This window comes from Wickerhamomyces ciferrii, contig 00097, assembly GCF_000313485.1.
Source record: "Wickerhamomyces ciferrii WGS project CAIF00000000 data, strain NRRL Y-1031 F-60-10, contig 00097, whole genome shotgun sequence".
Classification (NCBI taxonomy): Eukaryota; Fungi; Ascomycota; class Saccharomycetes; order Phaffomycetales; family Wickerhamomycetaceae; genus Hansenula; species Hansenula ciferrii.
The window spans coordinates 20,216-43,213 of NW_011887643.1; the positions used below are offsets into that span (position 1 = coordinate 20,216).

Consider the following 22,998-nt stretch of genomic DNA (forward strand, 5'->3'; position numbering starts at 1 on the left):
CTCTAAGCCAAGTCAATATAACTAAACATTCCTGTCCTCAGTTGTCTAGATTAAATTCTAAATTTCATTCATGAATCAATATACTTTTTAATAAGCACTCATACCTCATACCAACATTCCATGTTACTAAAATGCTCTAGAACATCCAATAATGTTGAAATGTTTCTTTCAGATTTCATGATTAATTTCATTCCATAATGAATGTATTCAACCCCCAACCCATTATACCTGACAATAAAATCAACATCTCATGATCTTAATGCTTCTAATCTAAAATATACATTAATAATAAGTCATAACATCATAACGCTTCATCTATTCATCGGCATTTAATTAAATCAATGCATTGTACCTTACACTTGGTTAAATTATAGATTCTTGACTTGAAGCTTGAAGCCTATAGCTATGGAATGTCGTACTAATTTCAAATAGTATGTGAAATGCTGGGGTATTTTTAGAATCTGGAATGTTGATGATGATGAGGATATGAGGATGATCATTGATGTATGATTTGGCTGGAACGTTGAATTGTGCTTGATCTTGAAATCAACACAACTTACACAAGATTCATAACAAACAAACAACTGCCAACAATTTAATGATCATCAAATAACAATGGACCCTTCTGTAGCATAAGCGATATCTTATAACTTCAACGTGTTCAAACTTCAATCAACTTAATAAATACGTGTCAAATGGTCAACATCTCAATTTTCCAGCAATGTAAGTAATAGAAGAAAGTTCAAATATCAAATTGATCTATGAATTTAAGGGGTACACATCATGTCATGTTCATTGTTTACCTTTGAATCTTTGATCAAATGAAAATAAAGTTAAACCCTTTCAAGACCCTATTTCATATACTGAGCACTATCATCTTGGTATATGGCTAGATTCGAATCAAATTAAGTGAATCTGGCTGGTTGATATATTCAACTGTCTAACAATTTCAATGACGTAGAGACTTCAAAACTTCCAGGCCTTTAATGCTTTTATCAAACTGCAAAGGTACGAAAGAGGGTAAAAATCAATTATCTTTACGCTGGTTGAATAAAAATTGTTAATAAACAAAGCATGGTAACAAGAGGATTTACATATATCTTGATGAGTTCTGTTGTTTATGTTTAACCTGATTAGGTGTTTTCTTGATGTTGGAAATTTCAATAGATTTTCATAGGATTCACCGATTGACAATTTGAATCTAGATGATCACCTGGTTAAAGTAAAAAGTAAACAACGAGTTACGAATCACGAATCAAGAAATAAAGAATTTGGTAATTCAAGCTGGAAGTCATAGCAAACATGAATAATATTACACAATAAAGAAGAACTTTCATTCTGTTTCAGACCAAATTCAACACAAAAAAAAATTAAACCCCTTTACAAACTAGTACGAGTAATATCATGTAACATGTTGAAATTTTTCGCTAAAACTGCAAAAAAACTGAAAATGTGCAGAAACTAAAAATTTTGATCGCGACTTTCCATACATGAAGTTGACTGGTGAACAACTGCAACTAATTAATCCTATTCAAGTGATAAGCAGACAGACTACAGCTCTAGTTGACACAAAGAGTAGAGCTTAATCACAAATCATCATTGTTCGTGAGATAGATTACTGGCATCGCATGGATCGTAGTAGAGATGGATCTTAAAAGAGCCACATACCAAGGATTATGTTCAGGAGATATCTGATTTGAGGCATGATTAATTAAATTGAAACAACACGAGGATGAATCATGATTCGATCTATTGGAAGAGAAGTCGATGTTGGGTGTTGGGAGAGTCATTTGATTGCAATAAAGGATATATCGATGAGAGCTGATCAAAATAACACATCATCAACTGTTCTAGTGCTCTATATTCAGTGTATATTCTTCCTTTCCATCCGTAGTAACCTTTAGAACAAACACCTGATTTATCAATCCGATATGTACTGATGAAGAACAAAACGAGAACAAGTTCAACAGCATTTAAAGTTCAACACCTTCTGGGTATAAAATATTATGGATCAAGAACCGCAAGCTTATCAAAAGAAATACTCTACAAGGGTTAATGACATACCTTATTTTCATCTTAATCAGTTCATGGTTATAGACATCAAGACTGAAAAGATGATAATTGTTGAGTGTTAACTGTCTACGTATAATTATAGCTAACATAATAATCAGAACATTACGTAGCAAAAAAAAGTAATTTATATGAGATCTCTAGGGCTATTTCGTTAGCTGATATGTTAACTAGATCTCAGTAGTTGTATCTCGGTTCTGTCTCTTTAGAGTAATCTGTTGAAATTTTTGCAGTATTAAAGTTCTGAGGTGAATAGCGATGCATCAACCTGATACACCCTGAATCTCTCTTGAACGAGGTCTTTTGGATAAGATTATATCCACCATAATACTACTATACTACATCACTTCCCTAGGTCAATTTGGTCCTCGATTCTCTCTCTTCTCGTCATATTTCTCTCCAACTTCCCTTCTATTTTCAAGTTCCCCTTCAAGCAAATTGACAACAGATTTGATTTTCTCAAGTTTCAAAATCAGATTCAAAATTGATTTTCCCCTGCAAACCAACGCACTTCAAAGTGCAAAAGAAAAAAATCACCAGCATACCGGAAAGCGCGACTCAAATGCAGATTCACAGGCACACATTTCCAATTCCCATCTTATAAAACAGTCCAGAATTCCTTCGTTTCAACTTGTTATTGATGTTGATACCTTCTGGTTTTTGAGTCCTTAGAGTAACTTTCCTTTCAACAATTTGATATAAAAAGAGCACCGTTTGATCTTTAAACTTTCATTCAAAATCAAAGTCTTTCATTAAACAAGTTTAATCAAACACTTACATTCATTTAAATCAAAAAGGTTATACACGAAACACGCTCATTAAATCGTTTCAATTCAATCATTATTTTACACTTCATATCCGTGTTTACCAAATTATTCTATCAATATTAGCTCTCATTCATTAGATTCATTCTTTCCTTACTATTATCAACAATGAAATATCAATTTGTCTTACCTTTATTAACTTTGGCTTCTCAAGTCTTAGCTGCTCCAGCTGTTGTTACTCAAACTTCAGTCGTTTGGGTTACTGATGGTGCAGGTAATGCTCAACCTCAACCAACTGAAGCTCCATCTTCTTCAGCTGCTGCTCCAGCCGTTGGTAAAGTTCATGAAGTTGTTGTCTCTCAATTAGTTGAAATCAATGGTGATAACACTAAAACTTCATTAACTACATTCACTAGAGAAGTTGGTGGTTCATCAACTGAAGCTGGTGCTCAATCATCAACTGCTACTGTTTCAGATAACAATGCTCCTTCATCAACTCAAGCTGTTTCTCAACAAGGTGAACAAGGTTTACAAGCTGCTGATAGAGCTGTTACTTCAATCGTTGATAACGGTTCTTCAACTAGTGCTAACGTCCCAGCTAGTGTTAGTCAAACTTATACTCCATCATCAACTAAACAAACCACCACTTTACAATCATCAACTTCAAAACAAGATACTCAAACTTCAACTTCATCAACTGCTCCAGCTCAATCATCAACTTCAGGTGGTGATTCAGATTTCGCTAATGCAATCTTAAACGCTCATAACGAAAAACGTTCTCAAGTTGGTGTTTCAGCTTTATCTTGGTCTAAAGATTTAGAAGAATACGCTCAAAACTATGCTGATCAATACTCATGCTCAGGTTCATTAACCCATTCAGGTGGTAAATATGGTGAAAACTTAGGTCTTGGTTACTCTGACACTGGTGTTGTTGATGCTTGGTTCAATGAAAAGAGTGATTACTCTGCTTCATCACCAGTTGCTTCTCATTTCACTCAAGTTGTCTGGGGTTCTACTACTAAATTAGGTTGTGCTAAAAAAGAATGTGGTGATTATTGGGGTGCTTATATCATTTGTTCTTATGATCCAGCTGGTAATGTTGCTGGTCAATATGGTCAAAATGTTAAAGTTTAAATTTTATGAAATTTAATTTTTAAATCATTTTTACTTAAAGGACATTTAGGTTACTTTCCCAATATTGATCATTTAAAAAAATGATCCCATTATTCATATCAAAAAATTGCACATGATTATATTATAATCAACACTTATCTTTTCACTTATTTCTTCATTCCCCCTTTTCTGGATTTTGAGAACCATGAATGAAATTCATCAGTTCAAACAAAAACCTTTTTTTATTTCGATCTTTTCAATTTTGAAAGAACTTTATGAATTGTTCTCCCAATTTATAGGTGATTGGACATTAATAAAGTTTTTTTCAAATATTGAACAGTGTTTTTTATTCTTCGTTTTTTTTTTAATATTTATATTTGTTAATATTGTTATGTATACTTTTTTTTCTATATTTTTTTTATATTGGTTATGGAATCTTATTACATAGGTTGTTATGCACATATTATATTTGTACGTTAAATTTAAATTTGTATTATACCAACAATATACCCGCGATTCTTGAAATATCAAGTAAAACTCTGAAAGGAACACTTCTAATTACATGAGCTAAAATATGAAGCCTAGTCATGGTCAAAACTCAAGCAAGGATGATACAATGATGGTCAAAGTACTCACTAGCTAGATCATGTCCAAAATCAAGATTCAACTCCCGTAATTTGCTCTAAATTTGTTGATTTCTAGAAGTTTTTCTCATTTTTTATTATGGGTAAAATCTAAAACATCTATGAATCGGATTTCAATACAACCTTGAATCAGCATCAAAAAAGGTCCAAGAAGGTCTAGATCTCTAAAACAAAATGTGATATATAACTATCACGTCTGCTATTTAAACAAAAATATTCCCTAATAATGGTTATTCATATTGAAATTTTAGTTTCCCCCTTGAAGGTTGTGAAATGATCATAATACGGTGTGCTATATTCATCTTTTTAACAATGGCTATAGCTGATTTAGTTACAATTACAAACATTCATACTGTTCAAGAAATAAAGACTCAATATGCTACAACATTAATAACAGAATGGACAACTATAAATCATTCAGATGACCCTATGAATAACTTACTACCCGATGGTACTGAAGATATTACAACAACATTGACAAGTACGAGAACTACAACTTTAACTACCACAACAACTTCATCAACTGAAACACAAGATAAGAAACGCCCAATAACTTCAGCTTCATCAAGTTCAACTGCTAAACCAAGCTCAAGTTCGAGCCCAAGTTCATCTTCTACACAAAGCTCAACATCAACATCTAGTTCAAGTTCAAGTTCAAGTACACTTTCATTCCCATCAGAAGTTGTACAACTACATAATGACAAAAGATCAAAGCATTCAGCAACACCTTTAAAGTGGGATCAAAAACTAACAGATGTAGCAACATCATATGCAAATCAATATAATTGTAATGGTACTCTTATCCATTCAACTTTTGAATATGGAGAAAATTTAGCCATTGGTTATAATACATCAGCTGCAATTGAAGCATGGTATGATGAAGTACAGAAATATAATTTTAATAATCCAGGATTCAGTGAAGCTACGGGACATTTCACACAATTAGTTTGGAATAGTACAACTAAAGTTGGTTGTGCTGTTAAAGATTGTGGTGATTATTTTGGTGAATATTTAGTTTGTGAATATGATCCTGCTGGGAATATTCAAGGGCAGTATGATGATAATGTATTTGCAGGGTGAATAATTTATAGCTGTTTAATTTGGTTTTATGTATTAATATTTTGTATAATTAAATAATAGTAAAGGTTTAAAATTGGTTTTCTGTTGATATTAATAGATTATTGTATGGTTTCTACACAATTATTAACACAGAAGCTATATAAAAACACAATCATTGGGGCTGAATGGACAAAAAAAACACCAGCCATATTCTACTCCTCCTGTTATTAGACATCTCAAGATCACCAGCTTCTAATTCCCAGCCAACTCTCCTTCAAAACCAGCTTTAAAGGTCGTCTGGACTCTGATATTCACTGCCTCAAGATCTTCTAGTACCTGACATTTTGAGAACATTCGCGCATGGCTTCTTAACGCGCACGATCCAAAAATACATTTGAACTTTTTGAGCAATTGTCATACAAATCTGATAAAGATATTAAACGAGTTACATTTTTAGTGATTATTGGAAAAACACGCTTTTATTTTAGATTTTATCAGGTCATTAACTCTGATATATAATATTTATTATAACTATACTTCATTTTATTTACACTGAAAAGGGGACTTGCCGGTTTGTTATTCTATTCATATAATTCCCATATAATTCATAGCACCATCTCACCAATGATTGAGAATGGGATTACTAGGAAGACGACATACAAATAACCAGATACCAACTATAGGTAAGCAGGATAACCAACTGAATAATGCACCATCACAATCTTCATTATTAGCTGCTCAAGCTGCTGCTAATTTGTTTCAAAATTCAAATAGTTCACAAACAACTGCAAATAATCAACATACTCCTTTACAAACACCAACTTATGACAAAAGACCACAACCACCACATGTACAAGTTAGAAGGTCTGTTTCCACATCAAGTGCATCTACAGTTAGAACCAAACAACAAAGTGTCAGTGCTGGTAACTCTGGGAATCCACCGGTGATTTTAACAAAGAAAGAACATGCACCAAGTATAAGACCACAATCAATCAGCACGACTCCAACAAGTCATAAACCATCAGTTGTTGTTCAACATCCAGCTCCAAAGACTCCCATCACACCTATAGTTCAACATTCAGCTCCTCAATCAAGAAGTAGGACACCATTACCCAAAATTGACTCTTTAAACGTTCGTGATAATTCTTCAATAGATGATAAACCTAGAATAAGAGCAAGAAGTCGATCACCTTTACCTCCATTAAGAACAGGAACTGATACATCATCACCAGATAATATTAATAATATAAATACAACACAATCCATTGCAAGTATAGCTGCACGTTCTGCTGCTACTTCATCTGCTGAACTGCTGGCACCACCACCAACTGCACATGTTAATAATAAAGTATATCCATCTTCACCATCAATTTCACAAGGCTCATCAAATTCAATAGATTCAGCACCGTTTTCATTAAAACCACCAAATTTTAATCCAAATTTCAATAAATCTATGGAATCAACAACAAATGGTGATACGATACAAGTTCCACATATTCAACAATCAATATCACCAAGATTTTTTTTCGATTCTGATCAAAATTATTCAGATTTAGAAATTGAAGATAAAGCAAGTAGTTTTAGATCAAATTCAGCAGGCTCTGAGTTTTCTTCATTAGCACCAAAATCTGCAAGAGCTTCAGGTGGTTCTTCATCTCATTTAGCATTAGATACAATTCCATCAAGAATAGATGAACATGAATATGAATATGAATCTGAACCTGATGAGTATAATGATGATGAAGTTGATTATTTTAATTCTCGTGGTATTAACAGTGGTAATACTAATAATAATTATGGAGTTAGTAGTTCCAAAATTGAATTTAGTGAAAGGGTATTTGATACACCAGGTTCCACATCAACTCGTTCTTCTAAAGTACCAATAAGGAAACCACCTCCATCAAGTTCACCACCATTACAGCAAACATCAATGCAACATCTGAACTCATATAGTGGATCTATTACTTCTGGGGGATATACACCATCATTATCAAGAAGAAATACTTCACCAAAAAGGAAACCACCACCAGGTAGTAGTATTTCACAAGAATTAGATCCTATAGATCCTGGTGATTATAATAATCAAAATTCATTTGTTGATGAAGATGAAGATGCATTACCTCAATATCCATTATCAATTGAAGATCAAGAAAGAAGAAGAAGACATCGTCATCATCATGGATTTAGGAAAAATGCTAAAAATATATTTAAGAAAGGTCTTAAATCTGCAACAACATCATCATCAAATCCTTCAAATCATTTAGTTAATGATGAAGATTCAAGACCTGTTCATTTTAAAACAACAATGAGAAAAGAGAAAAAATCTACAATTTTCAATGAAGATAAACCATGGAAACATCATAATGATCGTGAATACATTACAGAACAAGAACGTAAAAGATATGATGGTGTTTGGGTTGCAAATAAAGGCCTGTATATGGATCTTGTTGACCCTGCAACATTAGTACAAGTTGAAGATATTCCAGAACGTCATCATTCAGCATTGAAAGCATCAAAACTTTCTACAAATTCTGAATTAACACCATCACAAGAAACTAATTTAATGTTGAATTTAGTAGCTAGGGATCTTTGGTCAAGATCTCAATTATCACCAATTATTCTTAGACAGATATGGGATCTTGTTGATACTAGGAAAGATGGTACAATTGAAAGGAAATCTTTCATTATTGGAATGTGGCTTGTTGACCAATGTCTTTATGGACGTAAATTACCTAAAGTGTTGGATGAATCTGTTTGGAATAGTGTTAGTCAACTGGGTGTGAATGTTGTAATCAAACCCAAAAAGAGATAGAATGTGGTTTTAATTAATGAATATATCGTCATGAAGTTGTGTGTCTTTTGTAATCTTGTAGAAGGAATATCTGATCTCGATTCTCTAGGCTGGGATTTGTTATCTCCTGGGCTCCGCCTTTGCCGGTGCTAGTCTGAGGGTAGAGTTTCCCCAATATGAAACACTGACGTATCTCTGCCTAGTCTCTCTGTCTCTCCCCAGCTTCAGTCTAGTATCTGCCTAGCTTCAGCCTGTCCCCTGCCTATCTTCACTGGAATGAACTGTGGAATGTCAAAGTATGAATTTGAAAATCATTTGAGAATTATCAACACTTGGCTTTTAAGCTCATCATCAGAATTTAAAAAGTTTATAAAAGTCAATCTATTTTTAAAGAAACTTACCACAAAACAATTATTTTCTACAATTTGATTAACTACCGTGCTTTCAGATCATTTCTGGTGACTTGTCATTTCACTTAACCCCCTTTCCCCTTAATTTGTTATTTTTGCAGTGTGCCATTTCTTTTTTGCTTGGAAAGATAGGAGACAGTCTAAATTTACATCACATCAAAACATATAGAGATCCAGTCTTTTTTTTGCTTTTGATCAACAAATATTAATATATCTTGAAGTATCATCGCTTATACTTGATACTCTTTGAATCAAAAATATAACTACAGAATACCCACAATATGTTACGTGCTTTAGGGTTCAAGAAACAAGAAACAATCACCAAAGATGAAGCAACCCCATTGATTTTGAAACAAGCTCATGATTTCGAATTAGCATTACAAGCTATGGATTTCTTACTTGATGATCGTACTCAAGAAGGTCTTCACTTGATTGAAAATGAACCAGATTGTACAATTAAAGTAATGGCTGTTGGTGTTATTAGATTTTTGGAAGCAACTTTAGGTTTTGAAGCTGAAGTTATGAAAAAAGCTGGTGAATCTTTAACAAAAGCTGAAAATTTATCATCAAGAGATCGTTCAAAACATCAAAGATTAAAATTAACAACTTCTGCTAATTTCCCTCCTGGTACTGAATATGCAGTTATTTATGCTGAAGCTAATTTATTAAATGCATTGATCATGTTATTATCTGAAAGTATGATTGAAAGTGCTAAAGCATTATATAAATTAAGAAAAGCATATCATACATTAGATGAAGTTTTCACATTAATAAAAGAATATGAAAAAAAGCAAAAACAACAACAAAGAAGTTTAAATAATCTACCGAACCAAAGTACTTCAACATTAAATTCAAATACAAGTTCAATATGGGCAGATGTTCCATTTTCAATAAATCCAGATTTAATAAAAGATCCAAAATTATCAAATATTGCTGATGATGTTGCATCAATGAGATCTTCAAGATTGAATGGTGCTCATATTGGTAATTCGCCTGCTAATGATCGATTAAGATCAGAATTGGGGTATTCTAAAGAAGGTTTAATTGATCCAGATTCAAGTTCTAGTATTAAGACTAAGGAAATTGATGAATCACAATCAACAATTGATGAATATATAATATCAGGTGCTAATTTATGCTTTGGTATTTTACAATTAGTTTTATCATTAATTCCACCAGCTATTGGTAAAGTTCTTTCAGTTGTTGGTTTTAGAGGTTCAAGAGAAGATGGTTTAAGAAAAATTTGGAAATCAGTTGAAGGTAGAAATGTTCATGGCTGTATTGGTCTTTTAGCTTTATTGGTTTTCTATGATGGTCCTTTCCAATTTACTGATGCAGATTTTGATATTCCAGATGTTTCTTCTACTCATTCTCCACAACATACAAGAACTTCCACTGTGAATTCTGAATTAACTAATTTATCATTAACAAAAACTAAGAGTGAAAGAAGAATGAGATCTGAATCAAATGCATACCAAGGAGTTGGGAAACCAACTTTATTACATCCTGGTAAAAAATTAGAAGATGCGTTATTATATGCAAGAGCTCTTTTCCCACATTCAGCACTTTGGTTATTACAAGAATCTCGTATGTTAGCATCAAGAGGTCGTCTAGAAGAAGCTTTAAATTTAATGGATTCATTAGATAGAAAGATTGAAATGAAACAAGTTGAAGCATTGTTGGTTTTCGATCGTGCAATGATTTTAATCTTTTTACATAAATATGAAAGAGCAGCTAATGATTTCATGAAATTAGTGGAAATTAATAGTTGGTCACCAGGTCTTTATACATATACTGCAGGTTCATGTTATTTAGAATTATATCGTATGTGCAAATTAGGATTAATTAAAGATCCTAAAGAATTGAAACGTGAAGAAGAATTTAGAAATAAAGCTGAAAAATTAATTTTAAAAGCACCAGTATCTGCTAAATATGGTAAAACTTCAAAACAAATGCCATTTGATAAATTCTTATTGAGAAAAATTTCACATTTCCAACATTCAGCACAAAAATACAATGTTGATTTTATTGATGCTATCGGTACATCACCTGTTCATGAATTAGCATATTTTTGGAATGGATATAATAGAATGCCAGAAGATCATTTATTATTAGCACAACAATTGTTGGATTATAGTGTTTCAGAACATGCTAAAATTCCAGAAGTTGAAAATCAATCAATGCTACGTAATTTATTACAATCAATTACATTAAGAAGATTAGGTGGAATTGAAGAAGGTGTTCAATTATTAGATGAAAAAGTATTACTCAACATTATCGAATTGGATGAGTCAAATCCAAGAGAACCATATAGATTTATTAGACATGCTGAAGATCCATGGCTATATCCAACTGCACTATATGAAAAGGCATTATTTCTTTGGAAAGAATATGGAACTGATGGTTTAGAAGAAGCTAAAGAATGGTTGAAAAGAGCACAAGCTTATTCTGATGATTATGAGCTAAGTACTAGAGTTGGTATGAAGATTAAAGCAGCATTAGATAGATTAGAAGGTTTATAAATATCCTCATATAAAGAGATCTTTTGAGACTTGAAATGAGTTCCTTTCAAACTTTTTTATTTTCTCTTATAAATCTCTCAAATGATTTTGTAGCTTATATGTCTTTGTCAGCGATTATGTCATATCCGCGTCTGCGGTTCTAGAAGAGAAAGCGTGAATTGAATAAGATAAAGTGCGTGAACTGATTGAGTTGATTTGAGTTGTTTTGCATTTAGTTGAGAAACAAGGAATTTGACTTTATCTGTTTGGGAATTTCATATAAATAGTTTAATATTTCTTCAAGAACAATTAATTATCTTTTAAAAGTGGCAAAAGTACAAAAAGAAAGCTTCATATATTTATAATAACGAGAAGTCTTTTAATATTATTACAATAGCAAAAGAGAAATAAATAACAACTAAAGTCAAAAGAAATGTCTGATGATCAGAGCTTTATGAACTATTCCCCTGATGAGTTTGAGTCGGACGCTGAGTTTGAATATGAAGACGATGATGAAGTGGTGGAAGTCGCTTCTGCATCTCAGTCAGATGATGGGGTGGTTGATGATGATTATGATGATGATGAAGGAGATGGAGAATTTGAAGAAGGAGATTATGAAAATGACAATGCTGGTGATGCCAGTGATTTCAAACAAGAAGATACATTATCAACAAAGAAAGACTTGGTGGAATATAAAGCTCATTCAACAAAGGATTTGGTAGCTAAGTTAAGCGCTCAAACAAAAAACATTTCAAGCGTTTTGGAATTGACAGATGATAATGCTCTAACGTTGCTACAATTTTATTCATGGAACTCTGAAAGACTTATGGAAGAATATATGGATGATCCTGATAGAGTTAAAACAGCTGCTGGTGTTATAGTAGATGGTTCTACCAAAGCTGGTTCAACGTTTAAAAAATATAATAAAGGTGAATTCATGTGTTTTATCTGTTGTGATGAAAAGACTCAAACATATCAATTATCATGTGGTGATGAATACTGCTTAGATTGTTATAGTAAATATATTAAAGACAAAACATCATCTGGTAAAGTTATTAAATGTCCAAACTGTGATGTTGCATTAAATTCACAAGATTTAGATTTTATAGCTGGTGAAGGTGAAAGTTTCAAATTAATTGAAAGTTCAATTAAGGAATATGTTGAAAGACATCGAAGTTATAAATGGTGTCCATCCGTTGATTGTCCAAATGTTGTTGAAATATTAAACTTTGCAGATATACCCAATATTGTTTCTGAAAACCATGTCCCAGTTGTTACATGTAACCATAATCATCAATTTTGTGTTTCATGCTCATTTGAAAATCATACACCTGTCCCTTGTGGAATTGCCAAACAATGGGTAACAAAATGTAAAGATGATTCAGAAACTGCAAATTGGATAATGTCCAATACTCAACAATGTCCAAAATGTGATTCATCAATTGAAAAAAATGGTGGTTGTAATCATATGACTTGTAAAAAATGTCGTTATGAGTTTTGTTGGATTTGTTCACAAGATTGGACAAGTCATGGTACCTCTTATTATCAATGTACAGCTTTTAGAGATAATCCAAATGACAAAGCTAAGAATAAAGAAAAAGAAGAATTAACTGCTAAACAAAAATTAAGAAATCTAACAAAAAATTCATTGAAAAAATATTTACATTATTATAATTTATATGCAGTTCATGAATCTTCAACAAAATTAGATGATAAAAGATGTAAATTTGTTGAAGAAAAAGTTCGTGAATTACAAGAAACTTCAGGTATATCATGGATTGAAGCTCAATTTCTTGTTGAAAGTGCAGAAGCATTATTGAAAGCTAGAAAAGTACTTAAATGGTCTTATGCATTTGCCTATTATTGTGACAGAACAGGTCTCTTAGATATTTTTGAAGAAGTTCAAGCAAAATTAGCAGAATCTGTTGAAAATTTAAGTAAATTATTTGAAATTGAAGATCCTTTGGAAATTGTACGAAATAAATTAGAATTTTTAAATAAGAGTCATTTTTTACAAGAACGTCAAAAAGCTATGATTTCTTGTACATTGGAATCTATTGATTATGGATGCCTTTCAGGTAAAGATTAAGCTAATTTAAGCTGGGTATTACTATATATTAACTTATTTATTATGTTTTATGAATGAAGATTATAATGAACAATTCACGTATATAATGTACAGCTGTAGATTATATAGTGGGTATATTAGTATTTCGTGATCAGTTTTCGGCAAAAATGTACATGAAAGCTCGTTATAATAGCATATGAGTGGTCAACTGTCTCATCTGAAACTTCAGCTTAATTCCTTAACAATGTATTGATTTCAAAACATGTAAAATTATATATATTTTGCCGCGGCCCGGCCCAATTTTCCGACTGTTTTTAATAAAATATATAATTCGAGCCATATTCAAATATTGTGTTGAAATTGAAGATGTTTTTGCTTATATTTGAATGATATTCATCCTTTGAAGCCTCAAAAGCTTCATATTAGCTGGTTTGAATTTTTGAATTTTTTTCAACTTTTTAATCTAACGATGTATACTTGCTAAAATTTCTTTCGAAATTAGAATTTTTGAAAATGACAATTTTTTTTTTATTCGATTTATGACAAGCATTTAGTACCATTGTAATCTCTGATAATTTTTATGATTTATAATTATCTTTCTATTATAAATTTACTCAATTTTAGAGTAGTTATAGTCTTTTGTAATTTCGGATAAATGTACGAAGATTTCCGAACATTAATAACGAGTTGTACATAATTTGAAAAATACAATATACAGCTTGTCTCATGAAGTTAAACATTAAATTAGAACATATATTTATTAGTTGAATTATATTATGTGATACACGATGCCTAATGTGAAGTTATATAAATACTCCTGAAGTTTCGATATAGACTGGTAGTGTGTTCATATCTCGTGTACTGAGATCCAGACCAAGCTGTAATTTCGTAACTCAACATCTCTTCGTATACTCATACTAAAGATCATTAATTATACGCAAACTAAAATTATATAAAAGTTCATTTTTTTGGTCTATTAATATACAATAATATTATACAAAATATTTAAATTAAAATCATCTAAATCTTTCAGTTAATAATTTTTCAGCACCAACTTCTTCAAATTCTTTTTTACTAACCCATAATTGATGGAAAGTACCTAAACTTGATAAAACAGAACCACCAATCCAAGATTGGAATTTTCTTTCTGCTGTATTACCAGAAGCATGAATTCTGATTTTTAATCCAGGATGAGCTTTTTGTAATTCAGACATTAATCTATCATTTAAACCAGGTATTAAAGATGATGAACCTGTAACTATAATGTTATGTGCTAATTGGGCTCTTAAATCAACATCAACTAATGATAATGCATGAGCAGTTAAGTCACCAAGACCTCTATATTTTGGAATTTCTTTTTTTTGTCTTTTACTACCTGTAGTTTTAGTTGATTCTTCTTCTTCTTCTTCAGTTGGTTTTTTAGCTCTTTTCAATGGGACATAATCAATTTTAGAATTAATTTCTGGTTCACCACTTTCAGCAGGGAATTCATCTAATAAATAATTTTTTGGTTCAAATAATGAATCACCAATTTCAAATCTTTTTTTACCATATTCAAAAGTATGACCATTTGGTAATTCATAAGGTCTTTTAGGGAATAATTCATCTTCATTTTCATAATTTGCCTTATGATCAATTGGATCTATAGGTACTTTAATTATAGATTCTTTAATTTGTTTATATAAATTTTCAATTTGATATTCTTCAAAAGATTTTGTAATATTTTCAAATTGTTTTGGTACCCAATTTGGTGATTCATTTTGTTTTGTTAAAACTTTAGATTTAACTTTATATAATGGTATAATATCTTCATTAACTGAATGAAGACTATGTTGTAATTGAGTTGAAAGATATCTACCACCATAATGAGTTTTCAAAGTTGTTTTGGTTAAACACATACCATCAACCACCGGTGTTACACTTGTTATATCATGTCCTATATCAACAACAAGAGCAGAAGGTCTACCAAGGGCAAATGAAACACAAGTTGGAGTAGAAGCTAAATAAAAACCTGGAAATTCAAATTGTTCTAAAGCAATTTCTAATGATTTTGTTCTATTTTCAGCTGTATTCCATACAGGTTCAGTTAATAATAAAGGTTGTTGTTTATAATCAACATTTAATGATTCAAAAAGATAATTCCATTGTTCCACAGCGGTATCCCAATCAGATATTATTCCATCTTCTAATATTGGTTTTATTTCAGAATGAGGTTTTGGGAAGTTTATTGAATTTTCTGAATAATATGTATAAGATCTTTTCTTGGGAATATTTGGTTTAAAAGAAGTATCATCATCATTATCATTATTATTATTATTATCATCATCATTAGTATTATTATTATTTTCCAAATCTATATCACCATCCGCATCAATGTTTTTCTTAGCAGCAACAGCATCTTCAGTTTGAGTATCGAATCTGGCATAGGAAGGAGTGATTATTCTAGGATAATCTTCACCTGCGTAACCGACTTTTGTTGATTGAGAACCTGGATCTAGCACTATAGCTGCAACCTCATCTATAATTGTCAGTTGTTAGTATCTATCCTCACACACACATCAAGATTAGACCTTTACTTACCACCACCGTAGACTTGCAAAATGGAGTTTGAATTGGCCATGTTGATGATACTTTGAGCTTTTGACACCACAATCGTTCAATACAAAACTTATTCGAATACGCTTTAATTCACCATACAAATCTACAATTTGGCGCTACAATTTTGACCTTTTCGTGAATTTCGTGAATTTCGTGAACTTTTGCAAAAAAAACTGGAAAGTGGTAAGAGGCACACCATACAAACTAGTTAAAGATCATAAAATCGAATACAAAACCAAAGAATAAACTATAAAAGAAGAGATCTAGATATGATTTAAAAGGACAAGTAATACATTGTCATGTCTTTATAAATGTCTACTTATCTTCTACTTGAGACGTCTTTGGTCACCAAAACCAGCGCAGTGTATCTGTTTTGAGTTCTGAGTTCTGAGCCCACTAAAAATCAAAAGAAAAGCGCGGAAAACAAGTGGAATCTTTTTGGGAATCTTTTTGTATTTGTAAAAAAGGTTTCGACTTTGATTTTGTTTTGTAGCAAAAAGTAAAAAGTTCACCAGATTACAACTGAAAGGGTTGGAAAACCACAAATCACAAATAAGAACCACTACGACTACAACCAACTTTTCACAGAGGAAGAAGGGAATATACACTCACAAGTTCTCTCATATCTACGCTTGAAAACCACTCAGATCCAGTTTTCCCTCAGTCTCCAGACCTTGTTTTCTGTTTATAAGGAATTCAAAAGACCGTCCCCCTTCCATTATATAAAGAAAGGAATCCGCCACATCAACAAAACTTTTTGATTCTTTCCATAGTCCCATAGTTATTTTAAGAAACACAACAAGAACAACATCCACAACAAAAATGTCCTCATCAAGTGCTGCTGCTTTACTCTTACGGCAATTTCGTGAACTCACAGACCCTAAAAAGGCCATTCCATCATTTCATATTGAACTGGAAGAAGATAACATCTTTCTGTGGAATATCGGGGTCATGGTGTTGAATGAAGAATCTGCATATCATGGCGGTTACTTTAGAGCTCAAATGAAGTTCCCTGCTGATTATCCATTCTCGCCACCAACTTTTAGATTTACTCCAGCTATTTATCATCCAAATGTTTATCGTGATGGTAGATTATGTATTTCAATCTTACATCAAGGTGGTGATCCAACTTCTGATGAACCAGATGCTGAAACTTGGTCTCCTGCTCAAACTGTGGAAACTGTTTTGATTTCTATTGTTTCCTTATTAGAAGATCCAAATCCTTCATCTCCTGCTAATGTTGATGCTGCTGTTGATTGGAGAAAAAAACAAGATCAATATAGAAAAAAAGTTGCATTAGAAGTTGAAAGATCAAAACAAGATATCCCACCAGGATTTATCATGCCAACTTCTGAAAGTGCTTATGTTTCTTCAAATGCAACTCCAATGGAAGATGAAGTTGTTGATGAAAATTTTTGGTATGATTCAGAAGAAGAAAGTTATGATGATGATAGCATAATGGATGACGCTGAAGGTAACGATGAAGAAGATGAAGATGAAGAAGAAGAATTATCTGATGATGAAGATAAATGATGAATGAAATCATTCATATCAACTCTCTTTTCATTTGCATCAATTTTTTTTTTTCCTTTCACCAATTTTTAATCAATCATCAATTTTTATTTTTAAAGCTCATAATCATATTAATAATCTTCATTATGAGCAAAGAATTTTATAATGTCCATTTTTACAGCATAACGACTTTTTTTATCCCAAATCATTCCTTTTTATTCTGTTGTTTTATAGTGTCAAATTTAATTTCAAAGTTTCATCAATTTATATTTTCAAAAAGTCTCAGATTATTTCCATTTTGAATCGTCATAGTTTTTTTTATCAACATATCAACAATATATAAAGTAATCATATGAATAACACTTGGGTTTTATTATTTTTTTACATTATGGAGTTTGTTTTTTAACATCATTTTTTATCATTTATTATACACATATACAAATAATTTATAATTTTGGAAATATAATCATGAGCAACTTTTATCAATATCATTGATGGAATTATATAAATAGCAATAATACTTTTGAATATTCATATTTGATTATTATATTACAACTCTTTTTGATATCAATTTTGTTAGTTTTTTAAAGTTTTGTTGAGTTCGGTTTAATATGTGTTTTATTCCTTTTGGGTCAAATTTTTGTTGAAGCTAGTGAAAAAAGAAGCTTATATATATATATATATTATAAAAATCAACATTATTATTGCAACATATCTAGTTTTAATGAATCATCAATAAATTAATTGCAAAAAAAAAATATCTTGAAGTCTGTAGTAAAATTTAATCATCTTGTGAATATTCATAATCTTTTAATTCTTCAAAAGCTTCAACTAAATTATCTAATTTCAACTTTATTATTTGTTTTGGATAATTTTTTTCACAAACTAATACAACACTAAATGAAGTTTCTTTTATAGTTTTCAAATAAATTGTATTATCATCAGTTTCAACTTTAACAACATCTTTATCAATTTCATCATCATCTTTATCATCATCACCAGCATCTTCTTCATCCGCTTTACCAAATTGTCCAGAAAGAGCATTAGCAGCATACAAGGAATACATTTTCAATTGTGTTATACTTATTTCTGATTGTTTTAAAGGATTTATATATGATGATAATGGTGCTCCTGATGGTAAGATTAATGAAACTGCCAATAGGGATTTATTTGTGGTTCGTACTGGTCTGAGTCCTTGTTCAAGGACATCTTGGATATTTCTGGAGTGGAGCATTGTCATTTTTTGGTGAAAAGAATGTGGAGTTGGTGTGTTTAGATCTAAGTCTAGTATAATCTTGATAGTATGAGGTTACAATTTACTTTTCATGTTTACTTATGATGATAATGTCGAGATGTTATTGAACCGGGTCAATGACAGAGTGATTTTCAACTTTTACATGATAAAAATTCAAATAAATCAACATCAAATTAATAATAATTTAATTAAACTATATAAATATCAAACTATAATGTTTCATAAATAAGTTCTCTAACTCTATATTCCTCATTTGCTTCATCAATCTCTTGGAAATTCCCAATAATATCATCTTTACCTCTAACAACAGCAGGTAATAAACGACCTCTACTATAACGACGCCAAACATTTCTGGCTTCTTCATCTGTACCTAAATCTCTATATGTGAATGGTATTTGATTACCTGTAAGGATTGTGGCTAATCTATTTGTTCTATGTGGCATATGGAACCCACCACCGGCTAATGAAGTGTATAAATATACAGGTTCATCTTTTAATAATTCCATGATTTCTTCTTTTGTTGGTTCATGGTCAATATCAATATCATCAGAAGGAACTTCTGGTTTGGTTTCAATTTTTGGAGTTTCAGGTTCAACTTCTTTTGTTATTGGGGTATCTGGTTTAACTTCTTTTGGGGGATCATCTTGGATAACATTAACTTCAGATGTAGCTTTATCATTTTCAATAATATGACCAAGATCTTTAGCCTTGACATCAGATTCTTGTTTAGATTCTGGAATAATATCTTTAGATACTTTTTCAACATCTTTTTCCACATTAGTTGAAGATTCTGGTTCATCTTTGATAATAGAGTCGGTAGAAATATCACCTTCAATAGCATCTTCAAGTTCTTTGATTAATCTTTCAGCTTCAGAAGCTGGATCAGCAACTTTTGGAACCTCAGGTTCTTTTATTGATTCGGAATTCTCTTCAGCTGTAACATTCAAAGATTCTGGTTCAGATTTTTGATCCTTAACTTTGATATCATCTTCAGTTTCTTTAAATTTTGGTTCTAGATTTAAATCTTTGACACCTCTTGAAATACTTTCAATAGCTGATACATCAGCTTCATGAGATTCATCAGCTTTATCGTCGTCATCATCATGAACTTCGTCAGCAGGTTTGTTATCATCTGATTCCTTTGTGGTTTCAGATTTAGGAGCATTATCTTCAACTTCATCCTTTTCTTCATCCTTATTATCATTCTTTTCAGTTTTTTTATCCTTGATTTCTAATGTTGTATTTGAATCCTTTAAAGCTTTTTCTTTAGATGAAACACCAGTATTATCAGTGTCGCCAGTAAGATTTGTATCTTCTGAATCAGCTTCTTTTGAAGTAGAGACATCTGGAAGAGTTGCTTTGGTATCTTTGGTAATATCTTTGAGCTCTTGTTCAATTTCCTCTTTAGCAGTAGATTCTTTTTGAATTTTACCTGGAGCATCCTTCGACAAAGTTTCTGATTCTGATTCAACTTTGGATTTGACTTCTGGATCATCTTTCACTGATTCACTGTCATCTTTTGATAATGACTTTTCAGCAGAAGCAGTTTCAATGGTTTCATTATCACCACCTTTAGTAGCTTCTTCTTTTACAGATTCTGTCACACTAGGACCTTGAGCCTCATCTGAGCCATCATTATCTTCGATCTCTTTTGTAGCTTTCAACCCTTCAGCATCTTCAGCTTTAGCAGTCTTATTAATGTTTGCATCCAAAGCTTCAACAGTTTCTAGCTGTTGATCTAAAGTTGTTTCATTATCAATAGATTCTGGAGTTTTAATATCAGCGGCTTTGACATCATCCTTTTTGGCTTCTTCAGCTTCTTTTTCAACAACATCATTCTTGATTAACTCAGATGGTTCAGAGTCTTTATCGTTTTGAGATACATCAGAGTGTTTTTCAACAGGTTTGACATCGGCAACAGTAGCAACATCTTTAGGAACTTCAGTTTCATCACCAGTTTGTGTTTCAACCGTCTTTGATTCTTCAGTTTTGGATTTTGAATCTTCTTTCTTCACATCTTTAGATGATGGAGATGATTCAGATTCAGATGTTTTCTTTTCAACAGGTGATTCGTTGGTTAATTCTTGTTTTTCAGTACTAGCTGATGCCTTTGAGGTGGAATCAACATCAGAAGATGGTTCTTTCTCAGTTGTTGATTTTTCACTGGCCAAATCCTTTTCTTCAACCTCAACTGGTTTGGTATCTTTTTGATGCTTTTCGGTATTTAGATCTTTAGAAACTTTTGATTCATCATCCTTTTCAAAGTCTGAAGTAGCTTTGTGATCTTTGGATTTGACATCTTCTATTTTCAAATCCTCAATCTCTGGAACAATTGCTGGATCAGTAACACTTTCATTACTTGATTGTTCAGGTTCAGTTTTCGCTTCTAATAAATCCTCATCTTTTGAAACGACTGGCTCTTCTACTTTGATATCCTTTTCAGCAGTCTCATCGATAGTATCTTTAGCTTCAACACTTTGTTTAACTTCTTTATCACTTTCTGCTTCTGCGGTACTAGTTTTATGACTATCTTTAGGTTCAGCATTTTCAGATTTAGAATTAGATTTAGATTTAGCTTTTGATTTTGATTTCGATTTTGGCTTTGCAGATGTTTTGGACAAATCTTCAAGTGACTTTTGACTAGGGATAGTTCTTTCATCAACAATAACGACAGAATCATCAAAATCATAATCTTCATCAGCATCAGCATCAACTTTTTCATCTTTGACAATAGATTTAATTTCTGGTTCGACATCTTCAACAGAATCTGTTGGTTTCTTATTTGATTCAGTAGATTTTGGATCTTGCACAGGTTCAGTTGCTTTCTTAGAACCTTCACTTGAACCAGATACAGGACCTTTACCACTTGATTTTCTAGATTTATTTTGCATATTTTGTGAAAGTTTTCTTAACCTCTCTTTAGCATCATCAACATTCTTTTTATCTTTACTGACTGGTAATTTAGGTTCTTCCTTTTGTTCTTGAACATCATCTTTAGTGACATCAGTGACAGCTGTGGCCTTCGTTGGCTTCTCAGTAAGTTTATCAATGGCATCATCACGAGCAACATCTAATTCATGTTTATGTTCAGGATCATGAAGTAAGGCACCCTCATCATATAATTCATTGTTATCTGGTTGATGATCTGCAACTCTTGATCTTGATGTTGAAACTGAGCGTAAATAATCTTCAGAAGTATGAGCTAATGGTGAGGAGACATCTTCTTTATCATCACGAGCTGCTTTTCTACCAGGTCTATATTCTGAACTAATACCTTTATATGATTCACCTCCGGCAAGATTTGGTCTTTCTGCTGAAGTTTTGGTAGATTTTTTCTTTTCTTTAGGAGCAGTTGAAGTTGATCTTGATTGAATCAATGGTGAATCTGAACCTTCTGGAGCACCTGCTGGAACTTGATGCAATGAATCATTTTCAATAACTGATTCAGGAACTTTTGAGTTCCTTTTATTTGATCTCGATCTTGAGGAATTTAAAGCTCTTGGTTTTGATTTCTTATCACTAATTCTTTTTTGAAAATCAATTGATAATTCTGAAATTGATGCAATTTGGGAGTCAATTAAATCTTCTAAGGAAATTTCAGCATCTTGAGGTCTTTCACCAGTAGACTCTTTTGGTTCAGCAGCAGGAGGTTTACGTTTTGCTTTAGTCTTCTTCTTTGGCTTTTCAGTAGTTGGTGTAGAGGTCTGTGATACGGAAGGTTTCAATTTTCCAGTTTCATCAAGCAGATCGTCATACTCTTTATCGTCTTGAAGCAATACCCCTTCATCATTTAACTCACTAACAGAAGTATAGTCCTTGTTATGAGAGTTTTCCTTCTTAACATTAGATTTTGATGGGGATCTTGATGATGAGATTGGTGTGGATTCTTGATCTTGACCTGATATGACACTTCCACCAATTAATGATGGAGTTTCTTCTCTTCCAGAATCAGACATGATGTAATTGATTGTAGCTTTTCAGGATATATGTGATTGGATGTGGATGGTTGATATCTTCAATAAATTCTTTATCTCGTGATGCTTTATTGGAAATTTGGCATCAAAATGAAACATTTTGGTGGCAGCTCCACGAAATCAAAATAAAAATAATAAAAGCCTAAAGGAGTAATATCCCAAATAGGAAATATTTCAGGATTCATTCTAGATTCACAAATATCAAATGAACTACAAGGAATTTAACTTTTAAACAACAA

General features: G+C 31.9%; 9 protein-coding genes across 9 annotated transcripts; 6 read left to right on the top strand and 3 right to left on the bottom strand.

Annotated features, from left to right (window-relative positions):
• Nucleotides 1–3,002: 3,002 nt before the first annotated feature.
• BN7_3478 (CAP domain-containing protein) lies at nucleotides 3,003–3,968 on the top strand (the record flags this gene model as incomplete). Its single annotated transcript, XM_011275870.1, has 1 exon — nucleotides 3,003–3,968. One exon carries the CDS (start codon nucleotides 3,003–3,005, stop codon nucleotides 3,966–3,968), a length of 966 nt encoding a protein of 321 aa, XP_011274172.1.
• A 935-nt stretch (nucleotides 3,969–4,903) lies between these two features.
• BN7_3479 (CAP domain-containing protein) lies at nucleotides 4,904–5,671 on the top strand (the record flags this gene model as incomplete). The annotated part of the gene is made up of 1 exon (XM_011275871.1): nucleotides 4,904–5,671. The coding sequence occupies one exon, from the start codon at nucleotides 4,904–4,906 to the stop codon at nucleotides 5,669–5,671; it is 768 nt and encodes a 255-aa protein (XP_011274173.1).
• A 613-nt stretch (nucleotides 5,672–6,284) lies between these two features.
• BN7_3480 (Increased rDNA silencing protein 4) lies at nucleotides 6,285–8,462 on the top strand (the record flags this gene model as incomplete). The annotated part of the gene is made up of 1 exon (XM_011275872.1): nucleotides 6,285–8,462. The coding sequence occupies one exon, from the start codon at nucleotides 6,285–6,287 to the stop codon at nucleotides 8,460–8,462; it is 2,178 nt and encodes a 725-aa protein (XP_011274174.1).
• A 670-nt stretch (nucleotides 8,463–9,132) lies between these two features.
• IML2 (Iml2p) lies at nucleotides 9,133–11,373 on the top strand (the record flags this gene model as incomplete). Its single annotated transcript, XM_011275873.1, has 1 exon — nucleotides 9,133–11,373. One exon carries the CDS (start codon nucleotides 9,133–9,135, stop codon nucleotides 11,371–11,373), a length of 2,241 nt encoding a protein of 746 aa, XP_011274175.1.
• Nucleotides 11,374–11,785: 412 nt separating this feature from the next.
• Nucleotides 11,786–13,441, top strand: HEL1 (E3 ubiquitin-protein ligase HEL1; the record flags this gene model as incomplete). The annotated part of the gene is made up of 1 exon (XM_011275874.1): nucleotides 11,786–13,441. One exon carries the CDS (start codon nucleotides 11,786–11,788, stop codon nucleotides 13,439–13,441), a length of 1,656 nt encoding a protein of 551 aa, XP_011274176.1.
• Nucleotides 13,442–14,436: 995 nt separating this feature from the next.
• On the bottom strand, nucleotides 14,437–16,040 carry ARP4 (Arp4p; the record flags this gene model as incomplete). The annotated part of the gene is made up of 2 exons (XM_011275875.1): nucleotides 14,437–15,926; nucleotides 16,001–16,040. The coding sequence occupies 2 exons, from the start codon at nucleotides 16,038–16,040 to the stop codon at nucleotides 14,437–14,439; spliced, it is 1,530 nt and encodes a 509-aa protein (XP_011274177.1).
• Nucleotides 16,041–16,840: 800 nt separating this feature from the next.
• CDC34 (SCF E2 ubiquitin-protein ligase catalytic subunit CDC34) lies at nucleotides 16,841–17,551 on the top strand (the record flags this gene model as incomplete). Its single annotated transcript, XM_011275876.1, has 1 exon — nucleotides 16,841–17,551. One exon carries the CDS (start codon nucleotides 16,841–16,843, stop codon nucleotides 17,549–17,551), a length of 711 nt encoding a protein of 236 aa, XP_011274178.1.
• Nucleotides 17,552–18,311: 760 nt separating this feature from the next.
• SLM4 (Slm4p) lies at nucleotides 18,312–18,770 on the bottom strand (the record flags this gene model as incomplete). Its single annotated transcript, XM_011275877.1, has 1 exon — nucleotides 18,312–18,770. The coding sequence occupies one exon, from the start codon at nucleotides 18,768–18,770 to the stop codon at nucleotides 18,312–18,314; it is 459 nt and encodes a 152-aa protein (XP_011274179.1).
• Nucleotides 18,771–18,994: 224 nt separating this feature from the next.
• Nucleotides 18,995–22,741, bottom strand: AIP5 (Aip5p; the record flags this gene model as incomplete). Its single annotated transcript, XM_011275878.1, has 1 exon — nucleotides 18,995–22,741. One exon carries the CDS (start codon nucleotides 22,739–22,741, stop codon nucleotides 18,995–18,997), a length of 3,747 nt encoding a protein of 1,248 aa, XP_011274180.1.
• Between the last annotated feature and the right edge of the window lie 257 nt (nucleotides 22,742–22,998).